Source organism: Uranotaenia lowii, chromosome 2 (genome assembly GCF_029784155.1).
Source record: "Uranotaenia lowii strain MFRU-FL chromosome 2, ASM2978415v1, whole genome shotgun sequence".
NCBI classification, from domain to species: Eukaryota; Metazoa; Arthropoda; class Insecta; order Diptera; family Culicidae; genus Uranotaenia; species Uranotaenia lowii.
In genome coordinates this window covers 395,563,041-395,585,324 of record NC_073692.1, presented here as the reverse complement: position 1 = coordinate 395,585,324, position 22,284 = coordinate 395,563,041, and the positions used below count along the sequence as shown (strand labels likewise).

The 22,284-nt window shown below is 34.6% G+C and overlaps 1 protein-coding gene across 7 annotated transcripts in view; it reads right to left on the bottom strand.

Moving 5' to 3' along the window:
• Positions 1-22,284, bottom strand: part of LOC129744058 (long-chain-fatty-acid--CoA ligase 1) — a 107,326-nt gene that overhangs the window by 32,643 nt on the left and 52,399 nt on the right. For 5 of the 7 annotated variants that reach the window (XM_055736389.1, XM_055736393.1, XM_055736391.1 and 2 more), the window contains one exon: positions 15,919-16,073. In XM_055736389.1, coding sequence (XP_055592364.1) covers positions 15,919-16,073 — 155 coding nt within the window. Of the gene's footprint in view, positions 1-4,488; positions 5,624-15,918; positions 16,074-22,284 lie in introns of those variants that run through there. The other 2 variants (XM_055736395.1, XM_055736396.1) reach the window with 1 other exon arrangement.

Sequence of the window (22,284 nt, the reverse complement as noted above, 5' to 3'; positions counted from 1 at the left end):
AAACACTCACTAAAAATTCTGGTGGGATAATACCATTTTTTTTTCAGGTCCGTGATATAAGTGGTTTTCCATATTTCAAACAATTTTGGAGAAATGGAAGAAAGGCTTCGTTTTTTGAGGCACAATATACATACTCTTTTTTATTTTCCTCATTAATAACTTGGAGTCGAAAACAAACTTATAACTGAGTTGAGTTGTTTCTTAGGTAGTATTCGTGAGATATATTATTTGTCTTATTGGAAGCTTCAATAGTGACATCTATTCGTTTTATTAGGAAAGGAGCCACTTTAATAAAGGCAAAATCAAATTATTTCATTCAAATTTTTAAAATTTTGTTATTTTTAACAACATATCTAGAAACAGTCGAAGCCAAAAAGTGTCAAATAACATCGAAAGGATTCAAAAGCCAATTTAATGGCTTTCTTACATTGATTTTCACTATGTCGTTTTGATTCTAAGCTTTGATTGAATGAATTTTGGTTATCTAACATTTTAAATTTTAGAACAAAAACTACAATTTTTAAAAGGACCCTAATGTATGAAGACTTTCCGGCCAAACATTTTCATTTTGAGTGAAATTTACGTACAAAAATTAACGTTAATTTTTTTTTCTTTAACACTTCTCAAAAAAGAACCGTGAATGAACTATATGCTCCCAATAATGAACTTGGAAGTTGCAAAAGTGATTACATTACTACAATTAATAGTACATATATGTTTAAGGGACTGTAGTCACAAAAAGGACACAAAAGTACTTAAAACGGGATTGCGTGTTCGATTGCCACCACGAAAGTCGGGGCTCGATTTCCAAGCCAGCCAAGTTTTTATTCCAATAAGTAATTTGATTACTTGAGTGACCATTCTTATGCGATATATGTAGGATATGTTGGAAAGAAGCAATCGAGCAAAAATTTAACAAATCTCGGCAAAGTAAATAATCAAGAGAAGGTGGTAGGAACTGATGCCTAGGGAGAAAGAGAGAAACTTTTTTGCTCATTTCACGATTTTTTGGAAGCTGAATTAAAAGGCCGCTGGAAGCTGAATAGAAGGTCATTTTGACTTTTTTTAAACTTGCAAGTGTCATTAAGAGCTTAAATTTGGCGTTTTCGTACCTGTTTTATGGGACTTTTAATTGCTTGGGCAAGCCTATCTTAAAACCTGGCACAATCAGGGCATTTGATTTCAAAATTTTCATCCCAAGAACCGGGCAATACCCGGGCAAAACTGTTCCACTTTAATAATTAATTTCATAAAACTTCCATAAAAAATGTTGTTTTCGGACGCAAAAATCATCAAACTATAATAACTCAATCTGAGTTTTTTTGTTTGGTTTTGTAAATAACGTGGATAAATCTGGGCAATTTTGCCCGACCGGACCTTTCTCAAATTTTTTATCAATCATCCGGGTAAGTCCGAATAAAATCTGGCAATATGGCAAGCTTAGTTTAGCTTAAAGTTGCCAGATTGCCCAATTTTATCCGGGTTTGCCCGGGTATAAAGAATAAAATTTGGGAAAAATTTGATCCGGCCCGGTTTCCCGGATTTTAAAGGGTGATACGGTCAAAATTTGATCAAGGGAAAACGCGTGTAAATCGGTGAAATCGTTTATTAAAAAAATCAAATTAAATTTCTTTATCAAGTTTAATTAGTATAAAATTCAGGAAAAATATTCAATTAGGTTTCCGCTTTTCCAAATCCGAATTGCCGGGCCTTACGCTTAACCCCTGCCATCAGATTTTGTACAGCCACTTTTTCCACCTTGTTCACCTTCTTCGCCTAGAAAGCCAGTTTGCCTTGAACTGCTGCTCGTCCTTAGCAGTTTTTTGGTCTTCTTTAGGTTCCGCTTGACAATAGCCCAGTATTTCTCAATTGGGCGGAGCTCTGGCGTGTTGGGAGGGTTCTTGCCCTTGGGAACCACCTGCACGTTGTTGGCGGCATACCACTCCATGGCCTTTTTACCGTAATGGCAAGATGCCAAATCCGGGCAAAACAGTACGGAACAACCGTGTGTCTTCAGGAAAGGCAGCAGACGTTTATTGAAACACTCTTTCACGTAAATTTCTTGGTTGATAGTCCCGGAAGCTATGAAAATGCTGCTTTTCAAGCCACAGTTACAGATGGCTTACCTAACCAGATATTTCTTTGCGAACTTTGACAGTTTCATGTGCTTGAAAATATCTGCTACCTTTCCCCTTTCTTTTGCCGTACAAAACTCCTGTCCCGGAAGCTGCTGGTAGTCGGCTTTGACGTAGGTTTCGTCGTCCATTACCACGCAGTCAAACTTCGTCAACATCGTCGTGTACAGCCTCCGGGATCGCGCTTTGGCCGTCGTATTTTGTTTAAATATCATCGCGATTTGGAGTAACTATCTTCTTGTAAGTCGATAGTCCGGCTTGTTTTTTGGCTCGATGCACGGTTGTAGACGATACACCCAGCTTATTTGCGGCATCTCGGAGAGAGAGGTTAGGGTTTCGCTTGAAACTACCGGCAACTCTCTTTGTCGTCTCAGCGGCTTCCGGTTTCCGATTTTCCCCCGATCCAGACTTCCTGGCTGTCGACAAACGTTCCCCAAACACTTTAATTACATTTGTAACGGCTGATTTGGCAACTTTTAGGCGATTTGCCAGCTTTGCGTGCGAGTAGCTCGGATTTTCGTGATGCGCGAGCAAAATTTTGATACGCTGCTCTTCTTCCTCGGACGGCATTTTGACAATTGAAGAGTGAATTCCAAAATCAAAATAGGAGAAACATTCTACACAGGTTTTTCAAATGCAAAATTGAAAGAAATACGATATGATATTGACCAAATTTTGACCGTATCACCCTTTATTGGGAAAAGCCCGGATTCATTCATTTTATTTACCAAATAAAAAAAAAGTGTGTTGTATTTTTTATATGTATGTGTCCAAAACGATTTTTTCTAAAGTATAAAAAAGATAATCACAAAAGGTTTTTTGGAAGTCTCAACTTCGATTTAAAAACTTATAATGAGTTTTGATGGAAAAAAAATTCCAAGTTTTTTTTCCTTGATTTTTGTTGAATAATTCATAGGTTTTGATAAAATTAGCCTAGATTGTGCTTGGATTTTCGGTCGACTAAAAGAGGCCGATGTTTAAAGAGAGTACATTTTTATTGAAAAATTTAAAAAAACAATTTCAAATTATGATCAAGGATTACAATTATTGCATTTGTAGACTTTCTTGTGTAAAATAAAAATGTATCATCCGCAAAAAGCTGCGCTGTACTAAGAGAGAAGATTACAAATGTCGTTAAAGTAGACAAGAAAAAATAAAGGACTTATGTTACTGCCTTGTGGATCCCCTATCAATACTAATATTTCTCAATCCGCTAGCTATTTCTTCAACTACAACAAATTGTTTCTTGATGTTCAAGTAACTTCGACATGGTTGCTTTGCCCCTTATTCCGCATTTGTTCAATTTATTTAATAAAATTTCATGATTCAACGTGTTGAAAGGTTTTTTCAGGTCAAGGAATAAAGTTCGGACAATATTTTTATAATCAACTTCTGTTATTATTGAGTCAACTAGTTCAGAAATGGCTATAAGGGTGCTTGATCCTTCTCTAAACCGTATTGCATTTTTCATAAAATATTATTGCAACTGAGGGAACTCATGATTCTGTTTACTATTAATTTCAAAAACTATTGCTGAAGATGCTCAGCGAAGAAATTGGTTGATAATTGTTGACATCTTTTGGATTACCTGATTTAAAAATTGGAGTTACTTTTTGCCACTTTGAGGCAATCTGGCAAACATCCTGTTTCAATCATTGAGTTCAAAAATTTGCAAGAGTATGAGAAAATAGGAAGTTATTCTTTTTTTATAACTCTTGTTGGGAAGTAATCCTGTCCACAACTTGTTTTTGTTCTTGAGGCTCAGTATAATTAAATTAGCTTCATTTTCATCTGTTGATTGGTTGTTTTCAGGATCAATTGTTATGTTGGTCTTTTGTACTCTCTTAGATCCTACCTATTTTGAAAGATTCAAGATTCTTTCATTTTAATTGTTTTTGTTTAAAAAATTTAGCAAACTAGACCGCCAAGGTCTCCCTAACAGTTGTGAAAAATCAAATGTCCAAATCAATGTCCAAAGGTCGAAAGTTGTTTACGTGTTGGCCATTGAACGTCCGTCGTCGTCGGTGCGTCTTGTTAGCATAAAACAGACAACATAAAAATAATACCACTAACTACGGGAACACGGTTCACCATCCATGTCACCGGTTGACAATAAACACGTGTTTTTTAAATGGTTCTACAGGTTTCCAGGGAAAAGTTGGAATGTGTTTCAAAAGTTGTAGTTGTTTTAGTATAAAGTGGAAAAATAACGTTCTGTTGAAAAACCAACAAACAATTTGAGGGCTGAGTTAGTTAAAGTGAACTTTTTTTTTTTACACTAGAATAAAAAAAAAATGGTGCCATAACTATCAGTGATCAGTGAGATTCTATCTCGTTAATCGCTCCGCGTTACCTTCAGAATGTCACTTTGGAAGCTGGGATTAATTGGCGGCCGGATTGGATCCACCGTTCCGCAACATGCCATTTTTTAGTCGTTTCTGTGATATTTTAGATTGATGAAACTATGTGAACGGGTTTGCCCTTTCTGCTCGTTGCTCACACTTGATTACGGTCGAATTAAATTTTCACAATTATTGAGTAATTTCACAGCGCGAGTGCATCAAATTCTTCCCGTTCGTATCACAATAATCACTTGTTGTTGTCATGCAAATATGAGGCCGCCGAAATCTGTCAATTCACAACCGATGGCGATTGCTGTTGACTCAAACATCACAAAATTATACTTTCTGCTTATTTTTTTCTTGTTAAAACGATTACAGACACTGATCTTTCAAGATCATGATCACATACGAAAGAGCGACAAATTTATGGCAAACGACAGAAAACACTTTTCAACCCCTGGGTTTTCATTTCAATGTAAAACTTTTATTCTTCTAAGGTTAGGTTGGTTCAATCCGAAAGAACACTTTCAGATATGGGTGGTTTCTTTGGTTTTTATCACACGACGGTTTGTGTCACGATTAATTTATGGGTAAAACTTATGTTCAAGATTGCCAGAAACAAATCATCGGAGACTCCAACGGAGGTTAGTATCGCGATACGCGCCAAACCGATGAAGGTAACGACAACGACGTTTTAGCGGGTTTTACGAGAGAAAAATAAAAAGGAGCTTCTCGAGTGAGTTTTCGCCAAAGACTGACGAATCACCGCGGCTAATTAACTCGTTTTTCGCAAAGTATAAACCCCGATCTAAATTTAGGTTGCTTTTTTAGAAAATTTATTATTTTATTTATTCTCATCGCCAACCAGAAGAGACCTCCTCAGCAGCAAGGTAAAGAGCAGCAGCAGCCAGGCACAAATCTCTCGCCAAAACAAACCATTCGCGGCGATCACTTGGGCAATGTTACGAATTTTGCGATCGCGACCCAAGCAAAATAACACTGGCGCACGACAAGGCCCATTCTCTCACCGAAAGAGCTGATAGTCCTTCGGAAAATTTAAGGAAGGAAAGGAGAAGATTTTCGCAACCTGTACTGTATTGCTCAATCGATGAATCCTGAACCGTTATAGATAACTAACTCTAAGCCGAAAGGTACGCAGATATACACTCAAAAACCGCGCAATTTTACCATCAACCGTCCACTGTCTAAGACGCTCATCGATAAACTGGGAAGCGATCTTCTTTTTCAACTTATCTCCCACCAGAACCAACCCAAAACCCAATGAAGGGGGCCAACTTTGCACTGATCCTGCGCGTGTGAATTATTCCTGTCAGCTGGCAGTCAGTAGGATCACCGAGCTTGGTGCTGCTCTGGGTGGTGCGTAAACATCATCATCATCTTCTTCTGTGATCTAACCTGAAACATGGCTGAGATAATCGAGCGATCATCAGCATTGTCGTCGTCAAACGGTATCAGGCGGCGCGGTCAACGGAATTTTTCCTTTTAATGAGATTTAATTTCTATTTGTGTAATCAACCGTCTTCGTCGGTCGCGATTGAGTGGGTCAGTCGGGAATTGGTGTCAATGGGAAAATCTATCGGGAGGGGATGATGAACCCGAAGAATTGTTACGTTAATAATTTTAATCTCATTGAAAGGTGAAACTTAATCATGGAATTGAGGAGCGTAGGATCAGCAAGGTTCAAGTAGGTACTCCGGTGCTCTATTTAGCGTACTTTTTCAAATTGTTGTAGATTCAATTCCCTCGAACAATATATTCTAAACATGTTTAAATATAGATTTGGCACCGAATACAGATACACCCACAAATCAAACTCTACTCCAATAATGAACTTTCTTGGAGATGCAAGTATCGGCATAAGATTCTATGCCGGACCGACATTAACATGCTTTTTAATAACTAGCATTTTCCTCCCAGCGCAACCTCATTACATGTGTCTGAATGAAACACATCCCATATCCCTTCACAAAACAAAAGAGGATGGAAACAATAAACCAGCAATGATATTGCCGAATGATGTACCAAGTGCTGTGTGTGTAAACCGGCATAAGAAAAAACTGCTTCTTTTTTTCCAAACGACTGCAAAGCCAAGATGAGATGTTGCAGTGAGTTCGATTCTTACTATTTTTTTTAAATAAATTATCCAATAGAATGGAAATCCTATAAAACGTTATTCTTGTTTCGCTTGAATGTAGTGTTCATGCATCATTTTGCTTGGGGGCTCGAGTCTTTATGCCAGTAGTGCTTATCCAATCCTATCATCTTTGGTACAGTACACTTTTCAGCGCATTTTCGGCACAGAGATTCGCTTAATAGGCATTGGATTTGCGTGACCTCTTCTATGGATGTACTCGTGATAGTTTTTTGAGGCCTATGAGCTCAAATTTATTGTGATGGTTTTAAATAATTTGTTTTTAGAGCTCTACGAGCTTATCAATGCATTTTGAGCGAATTAGAGGGTTTTGGGGCGTCTGAAATGAGCATCAGCCGATATTGTATTCTGAATGCAAATTTAATAATCAAATCTGTCAACATATCAAACCAATGGTCTTCGTTGGCCAAATCCATTCTATTATATCAATTTTAGTTACTTTTCGTTCATAAAATGTTCAAAAACATTATATTCACCATTTTTAAGAATCATCCAGATGGGAGAAAAATAGATTTTAGCCATTTTTCGGGAAATTTGGCAGTTTTTATTGGTTCCTCTGTCTTGCTGAACCGCTACGGTTTTAAACCTTTAGCTGAAAATTCGTGCTGTGCTCCTGGCTCATTTTGAACGTATTTTCAAGAAATTTTGAAAAATATCATCCTGACGGTTTACGAATATTTACTAGCAATTGCCTTTTCACCGTCTTATCGGATTTAATCGTGCCCTGAAAAGAATAAACAAATCTTAAAACCCTTAATTTCGACGGGATTCGCAGGGTATTGAACCATTTTTGGTTTTTAAGAAGCTGGGCCATTTTTCTACACAGAGAAATAGCGATCTGTTGAGGTTATTAAGTGTACGTACCTACTTCATTTTGTCCATGCGAAAACTGACGAAAACTTGACTACAACTGTGAAGAACGTATTAAGTGTGAAGAACGTATTAAATTTTTGGACAATTTTTTTCACCAGCCTTTAGTGTAAAAAAATACTACAATTCATCAGAATATTTTGAAATAATATTCCCTATGTGAAAAAAAGATAAAGTGGTTCGAAAACTCGATAGCAAGTGCGTACTTTATTCTGTCGCGTGTTGTAGGTGTAGTGACGATAAATTATACTTTTCTTCATTCACATACCTACATATTTCAGTTTTGAACATTGTTCAAACATCACAAGACGTTATCGCTCTCGCATAACAACCCAATGATGATAGTCCAAATTCTTCATCTAACCTGGCAAAGGGTCATTCTTGACATAGCCTTTTAATATAAAACAATGAAGAAGAAAGTTTGTTCTGGAAATTTTGAAAAACGACTCGTTCCTGTCCCATATGAAATAGATATACTGGAGTGTATTGGACATCAGTATTCGACATAAGCTAACACATCGCATTTGTCTTGAGTAACTCTATCATATCAATATTATGTATGAAGCCCTCAGGATCAGAGGGGTGCAAGTTCCAAAATCATCAATTTAAGTATAGCTAACGATTCTTTCTGTTTAAATATACATATGGTAGGGTTAGTAGGATTTTCTTGGAAAACTCTTACTTCACTGACTTACACTGGAAAATATTAAACTTCAGTCTCAATTTGAGTTCATTGGTTCAACCCAGAAAATTTTCAAATACAACTTATTCTCAAAATAAACAGCATTTTTCATAGTTTATATAAGACAATACTGAATTATAGAAATTAATTTTTTCACCTGAATATTAATTAAAAAGCGCCATATAATACACCACCTTTTTCGACTCAATTGTCCAAAGATGGAAGTTTTCTTGAGTTTTAAAATTTTTATACAAATTACCAAACAAGCAAATTTTTATACAAGTTTGGCAATACAATTAAGCTTTTTTAAGAGTTTCTTAGTTGTCCAACTTTTTTCGACTGTGTCTCGCTTATTTTAGTCAAATGTCTCGCTATTTTCTGAAAGGATCTGGCAAGCTTAAACTTGGATTTTTATTATTTTTTGAACACTTTTCCGATTAAATCAGAAATATATATATATATGAAAAATCGAGCACAACGACAACTTTGAAACGCGTTTTCTCGGATCTATCCTTTGAGCACTTGCGCTACTCTGATCCCAAGCGCCTCGTAGGTATTGAGTTAGAATAGGGTTGCTATCCGTCCCGCAAAAGCGGGACATGCCCCACCGTCCCATTTTTTACCCGAAATGTTCCGCTTTTTTCCAATTAAGTTATTGAATAAAAAAATGAGTTTTCCTGCTTTAATTTGATTAAATTGCTTTATCCTAACTCCACAGACTAAAAGGGATTCATGCCTTTTTTCATCACTATGAGAATTTCGATAATAAGTATGCCAGATTTCCTGGTTCAATCCTGACTTGCCCGGATATTTGACACTGAATTTAGCAATTTTTTTTAGCAATTTTTAGTAAGTTTTATCTAAATATTCATGAACGGTATTTTTGAAGCCTAAATAACGATTTAATATCTCCTGATGAGTTTTGATTAAAAAAATATTTCAAGTAATTTTCTGATTTTTATTGAATAATCCCATGATTTTAACCAAATTAGAATTTGGATTGAAAATTTTGAAATCAAATGTCTGGATTTAGCCAGGATCTTAGATAAAATTTCCGGGATTTGGCCGGTCCGAATACGTCCGGGAAAATTCTGGTTTTTAGAATGAGTGTCGTCTTCTCATATCACGAAGTCCCATGAGATTTCATTCTGTAGAAATATTAATTCTTCAAGAATGCACTTTGTCTTAGCTATACTAAGCTTGCCAGATGTTCCAGTTTTATCCGGATTTGCCCGGATATTTGCAAGATTTACAAGATGCAAGATGGCTCGATCCGGGCCGGTTGCCCATATTTCGTTATTTCAACGGAGCCCGGATTTATTAATTTTATTCGAAAAATCAAACCAAAAACTCGAAAAAAATTTATATATTTGTACTTTGGTCCAAAAACGAAATTTTTGAGCAAGTTCAATCAAAATTTTCATGGACGGTTTTCTAGAAGCCTGAAATACGATTTTAAATCATCAATCAATTCATTTTTGTTCAGTATTAGATAGATACCTGAATTTCAGATTTCAGTTTCTGCAGATTTTAAGACAAAATATCCCGGATTTGCCCGGCCATGATACTTGCGGGGGAAAATATAATACACTTTTCATTGCTTTCAAGAATAAAAATGTGTTTCTTTTAAGGAACTCATTTCAATCCATCAAACATTATGGGCCAAGATATTGCTTTTTGAGTTTCATGTGAAATTGAATGCAATTTAAAAATGTTTCATATGTTATAATATTTTTCAAGTTTTTATTTTTTGCCAATCTCCATATTAATATGAGACATGACAGGCAATTTGATTTATGTTGTGTTCCTATTTTCGAACCTGATGAAAATTGACAAATCAGATTCAAAAGTTTTTTTTTAATTCAAAATAATGTTTCATACTTTCCTGTCTCATGACATAACTATAAATGTAAATATAAACATTGATTAACCCTTTAAATTGGTAAGGTCGAGAAGCTCCTCGATGGCAAATTGCTATTTTTGCTGCTTAGCTAAATTTGTAGCTTTATAGCAAGCTAAAAGATTTTTCCAAAAACATTTTATTTGTGGTAGTGTTAGTGGAATACAGCAGAATGACCAACTGACTCAACTTTGCACTGAAATCAATTTATTTTATAAACATTACTAGGTATAATTTTGAGATTTCCTCAATCTTAAACAAACATTATGGAAAATAAAGGTTTTACCAAGCCTTTGTTTTGTATTGACCTTCATGAGCTGATGAAAATTTGATTTTTGAGATGTTTTAAAAACATAAAATCCCTTGTAATGCGAATCATTTCCATCAAAGATTAATTTTTTTTTTCCAATCATCCAGTATTTCTATCCAATGATCCAGTTGGCAGAAGGGCATTGAAAACCTTCAACTTTGGTCGGTGTTTTCTCCTGGGTTTAAAACCATAGACGTTGACTCGGAAAGCAAAAGTTCTACCAACTTAGATAGGCATGAGTTGTCGATTTATAAATTTTTTTATTCAAGTATAAAAGCACCACACTTCTATACCCAGAGTATTTACCGAAAACATACAAACATTCATATCATGAAAATTTGTAACACATTTCAAAATGTCCCGCTTTTTTTTTTAAACGATCTAGCAAGCCTACGTTAGTAGATTCCGTGAAATGTTCTTCATTTAAGCACATGAAATTTCCAATGTTCTAAATTGCTTCCTTTCCGGGGCCCATATGTCAACATTCTACAACAGGAGACAACCTGGCGTATGAAAGTTATACTGTTCGAGTGTCAAAGTCTAATGATTTGTAAGGAATCGTCCCATGTGGCCGAACCTTCAAATCGTAGTTTTTTTCAGGTAATTTCCAAACCATTATTATTTTTTAAAGTATAACCCTCATCCGTCTCTGAAAATTTGGCCCGTTACAGCTCCTGGAGTGTCAATTTGATAATCGTGACTATAACCAATATATTTCTCTTGTTTTCCAACCGATTTTATTAAATTTCAAATATGTTTCTCAGACAATATTCATCTACAACACTTCACTTTTCCGTTATTTTTATTTTTTTATTTTTTTATTTTTTTTTATTTTTTTTTTGTTTTTTTTTATTTTTTTTTATTTTATTTTTTATTTTTTTTTTATTTTTTTTTTAATTTTTTTTTATTTTTTTTAATTTTTTTTTTATTTTTTTTTATTTTTTTTTTTTTAATTTTTTTTATTTTTTTTATTTTTTTTATTTTTTTTTATTTTTTTTTATTTTTTTTTATTTTTTTTTCTTTTTTTTTCTTTTTTTTTTTTTTATTCAAGGTCTAAGAAAAAAAAACAGCGTCGGAAAAAAAACTGCAGATCAGCTACGGAATGCTCAAAAAAAATTTCACCTAAAGCTTAGTTCTTTTAGAAATGGGACAGTTACGAATGCGTGTATCTCGAATACTATTCGTTTGATCTAAATACTTTATATGAAGGAAATGAAGGTAATCTTATGGTAATTCATGAAAAAATTTGAAAAAAATAAATATCGTTTTTTGTAGGAAAAAAATCTACTTTATTCTTGGTACCTCCCATCGGACGGCGCATACTTTTTTCATTCATGATATTGATCAGTTTTTCCAACTTATACTTCATCTAATCTGAATTTTAGATTGCTACATTCACCTCCTTCAATTTCTGCAACTTGTCGGTTCAATACTTCTCTTTTAAAAGAAACTGAGGGCAATTTAGTGGATACATCTGTTTCAAAATTAACAAAACTTGATTATTTTTGAGCCACTTTAAAGCGTTTTTAATGCAAATTCTGTTGGCAAAATCTGATAATAACGAAGTGAAACCATCATAAAATGAACTTGAAGTATAATCGGTTAGTATAGATCGGAGGTTGCAAAGTGTACATACAAAGTTACTCTTTTTGGGATTAAAAAAAACAGCGAAAACTAAAATTTTCGTTTTGAAAATTGTGATTTTTTTCCACAGGAGCAGAATTTTGGCAAATCATTTTATTTTATACAAAACAACTAGCAAATACATTTTTTGATATACTCGGGACCTTGCAGCGAGCAGACATGGTATAGGATTCAAAAGCTGGATTGGTTAGAAATAGGGTTTTTCATCAGCTTTGTCGTTCGTCTAAAATCATCTGTCTCAGTATCGGCTATACAGCTTACGAGCTCTGGAACTAGCAAAAAACTGTTGTTTGAGGTTGGGTTTGAATGACTCATTACTAGGCACTTTCAGCTTATCCGAGAAATTTTTTTTGGACATCTCAGCGATCCACCCTTAGTTATTCGCTTATTCTAAATTAAGAAAGCTGGTATGAGACTTGACTTTCCAGATTACCTTTAACCGTAGCTACCGATCATGTGCTTCACTCCAATACTTGATTTGATCTTTGTGGGCATTTTTGACAGTGTTTACATACATTTCCACCACTCATACACAATAACTCTTTGAATAATCAACGGTTTTGTAAGCCATCAATTTGATAATGATGGATTTTTAGGGAAACTGTGCAAATTATTTTTTTTTATTTTCTCTTGCATCGTAAATATATCAAAAACGCGTAAATTTAAAATTTTGAAAAAAATAGGTCAGATAGTACTTTTCACAGGCAGCAAAATGCTGTCAAAATTTTGAATGTACGATTACTAGTAAACGAGCTATTAGCAAATGAAAGTGTCCCATTTCTAAAAGAACTAAGCTTTATTTACCAAAAAAGCTGAAGTTAGAAGCTATACATTGCAAATAAGGATACATTTTTTGGAATTTATTAAGATCATGACCACAAAAAATGTAATCTCGCTTTAATATACTCAACATCCAGTGTAAAGTTGAATTAAAGTCTTAGAAAATCTGAGAAATTGCAAATTGATAAAAGATTCGAAAAACAGCTACCCTTGAAAATTCATCAAAAATTCTGTGTATCGTGTTTTAAAAATTAAAAAAAAAAACAAAAATGTGCCAAATTAAGTCAACTTTTCAATAGCTTTTTCAAAATTTATCTGGTGTAACTTAAGCAATTTTGAGGTCATGATCTTAAAAAATGTCAAAAAAAAAAATCTTTATGTGCAACGTATAGCTTTTAAATAACTTCAGCTTTCTTGGAAACTAAGTGAATTTTTTTTTGAGCATTCCGTAGCTGATCTACAGTCTTTTTTCCGAAGCTGTTTTTCCTAATTTTTCTTAGATTTTGAATAACGGCAAACAGAAGTGTTGTAGTTGAATTATATCGAAACATATTACTGATACATTACGAGGTTTCCAAAACTATAATTTTTGTAAAAATCGGTTGAGAAACAAGAGTGATATAGCAATTTAAAGCTAGGAGTGTGAAATTGACACACAAGGTCTGATTAGGGAGTTTTTATTCCTGTGCTTTCAGGATTCGTCCATAAAAAAGCAAAATTTAAGAATTCAATGATTCATTGAGGGTCCCCGAAGAAATTTTTGTATTTGTGTATCATATGAGTGTCATATTGACACTCAGGGGCGAATTAGGTATATATGTATATTTTGGTAAAATTTGGACACCTTTAAAGTTATTACAAAAACCGTTAAAAAGTTTTTGTTAAATGATGTGACGCAACGTTGGAATGGGTCATATACATTTTGTAGGTTGGCCCAAAAGACTGACCTGGACAAATTTCAGTTCAATCGTACTTGATGGAGAATTGCCTCAAAATGCTCAAAGTTACGATTTTTTGCCCTTAAATATCACTTAAGGCAAACGAGAAAAGTCGAAATTTTTATTCTGATCCAAAATGTCTTTCAAATGCATCAAACGTCAAGATCTGGTTTTATTTTTTTAAAAAATGGCCAAAACTCGACCTTCTGGAACAAAAACGGATGGATTGATAGTTTGGATTTAAAAAAAACTCTTTACGAAAACGGTTACTTTAACATCTTATTTTTGGTAAACATTAAGAGTCGGAATGCGATATTTTAAAACCTACAGGTAAGCTTCACAACAAACAACAATGCGTCAACAGAGATTAGTACTTGTTTCCTCGGATTCTTTAATCCGTTATGACTATGTTGCTGGCAACGAATGCTCTCGGGAAAATGTTGGGAAAAATAAAAAAACTCGGGCTCGCTCGGTAAATTATTTACCATACGGTTTCAGAAAACTGTAGGATCGCACCACTCACATGATCACAATTTAATTAACTCCACACCTCGTTTAACCTGGTGCCGAGCGCTGCCAATTAACGGGGATGTGCTTGTGTTGATGTAGCAACAAATCGTAAATCGAAGTTAGTATATAAATCTTGAAGGAAAAAATAAATTTCTCCGCTTGAATTACATTAGTTTTGTTGGGTAGATTTAGATTTTTTGATCTTTTTGAAGGTAAAAAATTTCAATGCAGCATCTAAGCACCAATTAGCAGGTTAATTGTCGAAAAAAAAGAGGTTGATACCAATGCGGAATCTAAGATTGTTTTGAGTATCCGGCCAGGGTTTGTTTACAACTAAGCTAGCTGTTGAGGGAGAAAATCAAAATTCAGGGTAAATAAAATTGAACGATTTGTTTGGAGTGAAAGTCAATAAACCGAATCTGGTCGAGGGGGGATCGAGAATAAATAAACTCCGGATTCGATAAAGACATTCAACAATTCAACTCAAAATGGCATGCGCCCACTGAGAAATCAGAATTGTCTATTAAAATTGTGCCATAACCTACGGCATGGTCAAGTTTGTGGCCGTACATTCTCGCTATCCGGAAACGAGCTTCTCAAGAAATTTTGGGATGGTCATTTAAAAGATGCATGTTTGTTTTAGGAAAAAAAAAATGAATAAACAAAGTTTGTTGTCTAACAATAAAAATGCTCTGTGACGTTTCCTTTAAACGTTCAAACCGCCAGAGATTGCCATTTCCAAATATTCTAATGAATTAAGGTTATTAGATATCAAAGATCAACAATACAATTTACTCGTTGAAGTATGTCAATTAAAAACTTTATATTTATTCTGAAACATCGCTTTTTTCCTAGAGAAATTGCTCGTAGTTCGGTAGTACCTCTTTCCATTCTAATAATATCGAAAGACGCGAGCCATTGATTACGAGGGAATATAATTCGCTCTAGATCACCGCCCGTCAGATCGGCATCCGTTCATGGGCGTAGACAAAAGGATGTTCTATGGAATGAGTGAGCAAGTGAACCATATCTTCGGTTGATTTTGGATTTCGGGAAACCATACACAAATGATGGATCTCTGAAATGCTCGGTCGGTTTTAAAAATAGAACCACCCCCCCTCAAATATCCACTCTGTCATCGGCTACGTCCTTGCGTGTTTTTGCCATCTCGAGATGGCATATTATCGAGAAGAATGTTCCCGATCGGTTTCAAGAGCGACGACAGAAGCAGCAGCGCAAAAAAACCTTTCCCAGTGCTTTCTCTTTGCTTCATCTGCTGCTTAAAATACTATCAACATGACGCTGCCGCCAGTCACGAGGTACGTCATTACAAATGGCAACAAATGGCAAACCGCGGCGGGCAACTGTTGTTTAATGATGCAAACCTTTGCCTCCCTCGCGCAGCGGACGATGTCGGCTGCAGTAAAAAAAAGTCCGAACGGTATGCGGAATGGTTTTCCTAGCGTCATGTGATTTTGTGTTGGCGTCCCTACGTTTAGGGTTCACTCAGCTGAGTTCATGAATCGCTATGCTATGGTATCATACGGTAAAGATCTGTAGGACTAATATGACATTGATGTCATCTTTTCCGGAACACACTCAAACAAAAATAATAACAACAAAAATGTACTTACATCCTCGATTGGGCACTGGTTATCTAGAGGCACTAGCGGTTTCTCTGGAATGGGTCGAGTAGCATAGTAGTAGGCAGTAGCGGCTGCGACACCAGTTATGGCCAGGGCCCCACCCGTTCCCCCGACATATTGCAGGCATCCTTCGAGCTCGTCAACTGTTGTTGTTGTTGTTTGTGGTGTGGGAGAGAAGAAGAAAAACATAAACAATCATTAGAAATATACCATAGGTTTTTGCGAGAGAAGTAAAATTGTTGGGGGAAGCTTTCCCATTCAAGCGGCGACAAAGCTATACGCCTTTGAGTAGACTAGTGAACAGTTTAAGCTGTTTAGTGAGCTGAAAACGATGGCCGAAGAATTCTTAGAAATCAGAGACAAGTCAACCTAGCACACCGCACTAATAAAACTGTTTTCATTGCTTATAGAGAATTCAAGCTTAAGCTTTGAGAACAAGTTGGATTAAACATACAAAAATCGATTATTTCCCAAAACGAACACCAATCACGAATAATTTCACAAGGTTCTCAAATTTTCGAAAATGATGGAAAGTTTGAGAGAATCAATGAATAAAAGAACATAAGCCGAAAATATCATGAATTTTTCGAAAAAGACACAACATGGCTCACCGACGGGACTTGAACCCGCAATTTCCGATCCAGTACAACGGCGCGTTAGCCGATTACACCACAGTGAACATGGTGCACTCCCGTAAGCGTACAAGTCGGGCTTCATCGGTCGACTGCTGGATCTTCCAATGATAAACACCCTCTCTTAACTGAGCCCATTTCTCCACGTTCACTGTGGTGTAATTGGCTAACGCGCCGTTGTACTGAATCGGAAATTTCTGGTAAATTTTGTATCTTTTTTAGAAAAAATCATTATAATTACGGTTATTTTCTGTTTTTCATTTTCTGTTTTTCATTGTAATCAGAACATTAGATTCTTTGTCTTAAAATTCGTTTGTTAAAGGTTGTCCGACACCTAAATACATCACTGAAAAACAATGTAAAAATTAACCAATTCTATTCAAACTTTCAGACAATAAACTTTAAACCATTTGTGATCTTTTGGTATATTTACTTCATCCCAGTGCAATACCATGCTCGTACAATCGTACATTAAGCCCAATTACTCAAAAGATTTTGTACAACTTCGAAACCAGCTTCCTCTGTACACAGGCAGAAACCCACTTTTTCGTCATTTCTTTCTCAAAATTGATCTCTTTGAGATGCACGCTGAATGCCTGCTTTGAAATACAGGGTGGCCACTCAAAATCAATTTTTAATTTCCCGCATTTTTCCCGTTTTTTTCCCGCATGGTCTCACGAAATTCCCGGTTTTATACAACAGAAAACCAAACAAAATTCCGAATGTTCATTTTTGAAACCATATAAACGAAAATCGATTAAGCTTTCTTTTAATGGTAAATGATCTATAAATTGTTTTTGTTTCAATTATGTTTACCAATTGACCTGCAAATCATTAGATTGATAAGCAGGGTTTTTTTTCAATTGTCTAAAACTATGTCACTCGATTCGAAAATGTTGATTATCATTTTTCAATTTTATTTGTACGTCATATATTTTTAAGTATTTTAATTTTTTCGTCCATCAAGCTTGCCTTTCTCTGAGCGTCGAAAAGCACCTTCAATTTGTTCGCCTTTAGTTCCTTACTCTCCTTTTCTGCCTCTCGCTCCCGTTTCGCTGTAGTTTTTTTTTTTCAAATTTTCCTCCATTTAATTGCTTTTAAGGACTCGACATATCTCGAATGAGAATTGAGAATTGAGACCATGCATCCAGGATTAACGATTTCGTTACCGTTATAGCTGTAACTCCCCCTGACCCCCTGAAAAGCCTCTTTCCATCGTCGCGTTGCAATGAGACAAAATTAGAATTTTCTGCAATAAGGTCGTTAAATTGAAGAACTCCTTTTTCGATTCGCCCATAAGTTCCATCCAAAAATATCCAATCGTTGTGTTTTTCTTCGATATCCCGAAATGATGTTCTTATTGAAGGTATTGCACACAATTGTCCGAATTCGTCCTTAATTTTATCGCACAAGCTCTACTTAAGTGTCGCTTTTCAACAAGTACTTCTAGACACAGGTCTAAATGTTTTTGGCAATATCTGGATAGTGTGCAATCACATCGGGATTGGATGGGATAAGTCAAGGGAGATCGTATTGCCATTTTATTCAAAATTGACAGTAAAACGAACTATAGCTATTTCTGAATACAAGGATATCCTTGTCGGAAACATGACCAGACTCTTTTGCTTTCTTAATTGCCGATTTAGTTGAGAATCCAATTTCTACGCTTCCAGGAGGTAGGAGATTTATTTTTGTGTTCTATAAGTATTTTTTTGCCTTTCTTACAGAAAGGTATAGTTATCGGTCGATTTGGGAGATCATTAATTAGGGGTCTTAGATATACCTTTATAGGTACCTATCGAATCAGCTCGACGAGTTCTGATGATGTCTGTGTATTTGTGTGTATTTGTGTGAATTTTTGTAAACTTTGTTCTCGACGTTTTTGTGAAACTGAGCAGTACAATAAAAATGATTTTTATCTTTAAAAATTTGTTTTTTTTTTCTTCTTCAACCTATAAAAGAAAGAAAAAAATACAAAATAGTTTGAAAATTTTTTTTTCATAGTAAATATCAAAAATCATCACTCCAAAAAACGTGTCAATTTGGCTAGCTAGCCACAACCAGCAATCACTAAAGGCAAGATTATCGTATATATGACGTCAAATTATACGTGACGTCATAGATACGCGCTTGCTATCTAAAAGTATGGACCTGTCCATGTGTGGAAGGGAGAACAGACAGGCTTCACTCCCACTCAGGTTTGATGTTATCGTGACAGAAACCGTGTGGGAGGAAAACGACAACTTAAATTTTCCCGGCTAATCGTTAAATTTTTTCATTAATGGTTCAGTTTGCAACCGAACCATTAAAAAATTTCGGAACCGAAGCTCGGAATTTTTAAATATTGAATTGGTTTTCACCAAGGGGTACGACCCCGCAATTATTAAAGTCGTTGATGAGTACGTCCTGCCCACACTGCATGGTACGAAAGCGATAGTAACTTCGAGACTTCAACCAACATTATATTCAAGCACAGATTGCTCTGAGAAGGGGAAAACAACACGGGTACGCGGACGATGTATGCACATCCTCTCATCTTCTCACGTGCCGTTCGTGCTTACGAAGCTTTTTCTTAAGCAGCAACGAGAGGAGAGTATTTCGCCCGTGGAAGCAAATTAAATCCAATAAGATAAATGCTACTGAATCCTCTCGAGCTTTAAGCTCTCGGGCTTGTTTTTTTGTTCCCTTTTCTCTTCCTCTCTTCAGATCTAACGTTGCGCTGTTGTTGTTGGGGTTGGTGTCTAGAGAAAAACGATGACGGCTTGGAGGTCAATCTGAACTTTCACTTGCTGAAGCCAATGGAAGATGACAACCAAACAGTAGCGCCACCAAGCCCTCCATAGTAGAATTTGAAGCATTTGTGATTTTTTTTGGAACATGCATATAATGCTTAAAAGCTAATAATCATTATTGACAAAGTTGAAGAAACAGGAAAGAACTCCGAATTAACAATTTTCGCCAGGTTGACCAAATACAAAAATGACAAAATCGACAAAATTGACAAAATTGAAAAAAATTGATTAAATAGACCAATTTCACTAAATTGTCGAAACTAACAAACTTGCCATAATTCATTGATTTGACAACATTCTCTTAGTTGAAAAAATCATAAAATAGATAAAATTTATAAAATCGACAAAATCGAGAAAATTGGCAGAATTGATCAAATTGACGATGACAAAATGGAAAAATTCACTGAATTGACAAAACTGACAAGATTGATAAAACTGACAAAATTAACAAAATTGAAAAAATTGACAAAATTGACAAAAATAACAAAATTTACAAAAGAGATGACAAAATCGACAAAATTTATTAAATTGACAAAATTGACAAGATTGATAAAACTGACAAAATCGACAAAATTGAAAAAAAATGACTAAATTAACGATGACAAAATCGACAAAATTCACTAAATTGACAAAATTGACAAGATTGATAAAACTGACAAAAATCGACAAAATTGACCAAATTGACGAAATTGACAAACTTGGCTTAATTCATTGATTTGACAAAATTCACTTAGCTGAAAAAAATCATAAAAATTGATAATATTTATAAAATTGACAAAATCGAGAAAATTGGCAGAATTGACAAAATTGACGACGAAAAAATAGACAAAATTCACTGAATTGACAAAATTGACAAGATTGATAAAATTGACAAAATTGCACAAACTGACAAAATTGAAATAAAATCGAAAAAATTCACAAAATTGACAAAACTGACAACATTGCCTAAATTGACAAAATTGCCCAAATTAATTTTTTTAACAAAATTTACATCTTAACAAAATTCATTAAGACAAAATCGACAAAATTCACTAAATTCACAAAATTGACAAAACTAAAAAAATTGACAAAATATACAAGATTGATAAAACTGGCTAAATTGCCAAAATTGATTAAATTGACAAATTGACAAAAAAATGACATAATCGACAATTGATATACACTTAATTGACAAAATTGATAAAACTGACAAATTTGACTAGACTGACAAAATGGACAGAATTGATAAAACTGACAAAATTGATCAAATTGAAAAAATGGACAAAATTGACAAAATTTACATAATTGACAAAATTGACCAAATCATGAAAATTGAAAAAATCCACAAAATTTACAAAATTGACAGAATTGACAAAATTGACAAGATTGATGAAACTGGCAAAATTGACTTAATTGACAAAATCAATCAAATTGTTTATTGTTTGACATCTCGAAAGTATCTGATCGGATTATCAAAAACAAACTCGTGGCCTCCTGATTATCTTTGATTCTTACACAAAATCGAAAAAAAATTAAAAAATTGACAAAATCAAGAAAATTGGCAATATTGACAATGACAAAATCGACAAAATTCACTTCTTGACAAAATTGACAAGATTGACAAAATTGATTAAACTGACAAATTAGATAAAATTGACAAAATCGACAAAATTGACATAAATCACAAAATCGACAAATTTCAAATTTATTGCTGCAGTATTTTTAAACAAGTCACAATAAAAAACCTTATCAAATTGAATGCAGACTTGAAAAATTATGTCACTATTGAACATGTATACATTTTAGGTGAAATTTATTATTTGAACCTAGAAAGGAAGATGAATTTTCAAAACATTGTTAAATTTTCTTTTATTTAGGATTTTCAAGAGATTGAAAAACAATCAGTGCGAAATCTGAAAAATTATTCTACCTGCCTCCACTGGTTAGCTTTCAAAATTAAAACATTGAAAACTCAACCGGTTTTCCTGAAGGACGATAATACCATATTTGACTAAGAGAAATCGCGTTTTGGTTACGTTCATTTGTTAAATAACCATCTATTTTTGATGCCTATTGTTAAGCGGGCCACAGATTACGCAACATTTGTACAAATGCGTTGAAATTCAATGAAATTTGATAAAATTTTGTCGCTGTCAACACGATTTGTTTGAGTAAGATCGGTCGGGATCGAAATATTTTGTAGGGGAAAAGTTCATTTAACGCCCCATGTGGCTAATACGCGCCACCTTTGTTTTGAAGAATCTGAAACATTTTAAGCCTGCAAAAAATTACCAATTTGTTCTAAATGCTGTGATTGGTCATGGCAAGTATGATTTTTTCCTTAAAATGCTCCTGTGTCGTGATAATTTCACAATTTAGGTTTTTCTTCATTTCGATCTAAATCTTAGAACACTTTCAATAAGGTGCACCAAGCAGAGAAAAACGAATAAGACTTTTTTTTCTGACACATCGATAGAGGAGAATCTAAACTATGATTTAATGCAAAAAAATCATACCGAACTCGCTAAGGTATGCTTTTTATGGATATGTTCTATCACGGCCCATGCGCTCGTTATAACGCGCTAATCGTAGTAGGCTGAAAATAGCATTAATTTTTCAAAAAGACCAATTTTCATTGAAAATGAACAAAAAGTCTGAAACCTGATTTTGAGAGTTAATTCAGCCTAAAAAATCTACTTTTATAATTTTTTTAAATTTTGATTAGTCCATTTTGATTTCTTTTCAGTCAAAGTGTCTGTAAGTATTGGTGTGTTTTCGGTCTTCGGTTGCTTTCGGGTGTGTTCGGCTGCTAGGCGCGTATTGAATACAGTTTTGTTCTGTGGCTTTGAAAAAGTTTTTTAAAAATCAAGTTTTTGAGGCAACTATAGCAATTTGAGCAGTAAAAAATCATAGGCATTTGTAGAAAACAATTTTCTTCAACGATTGCATCC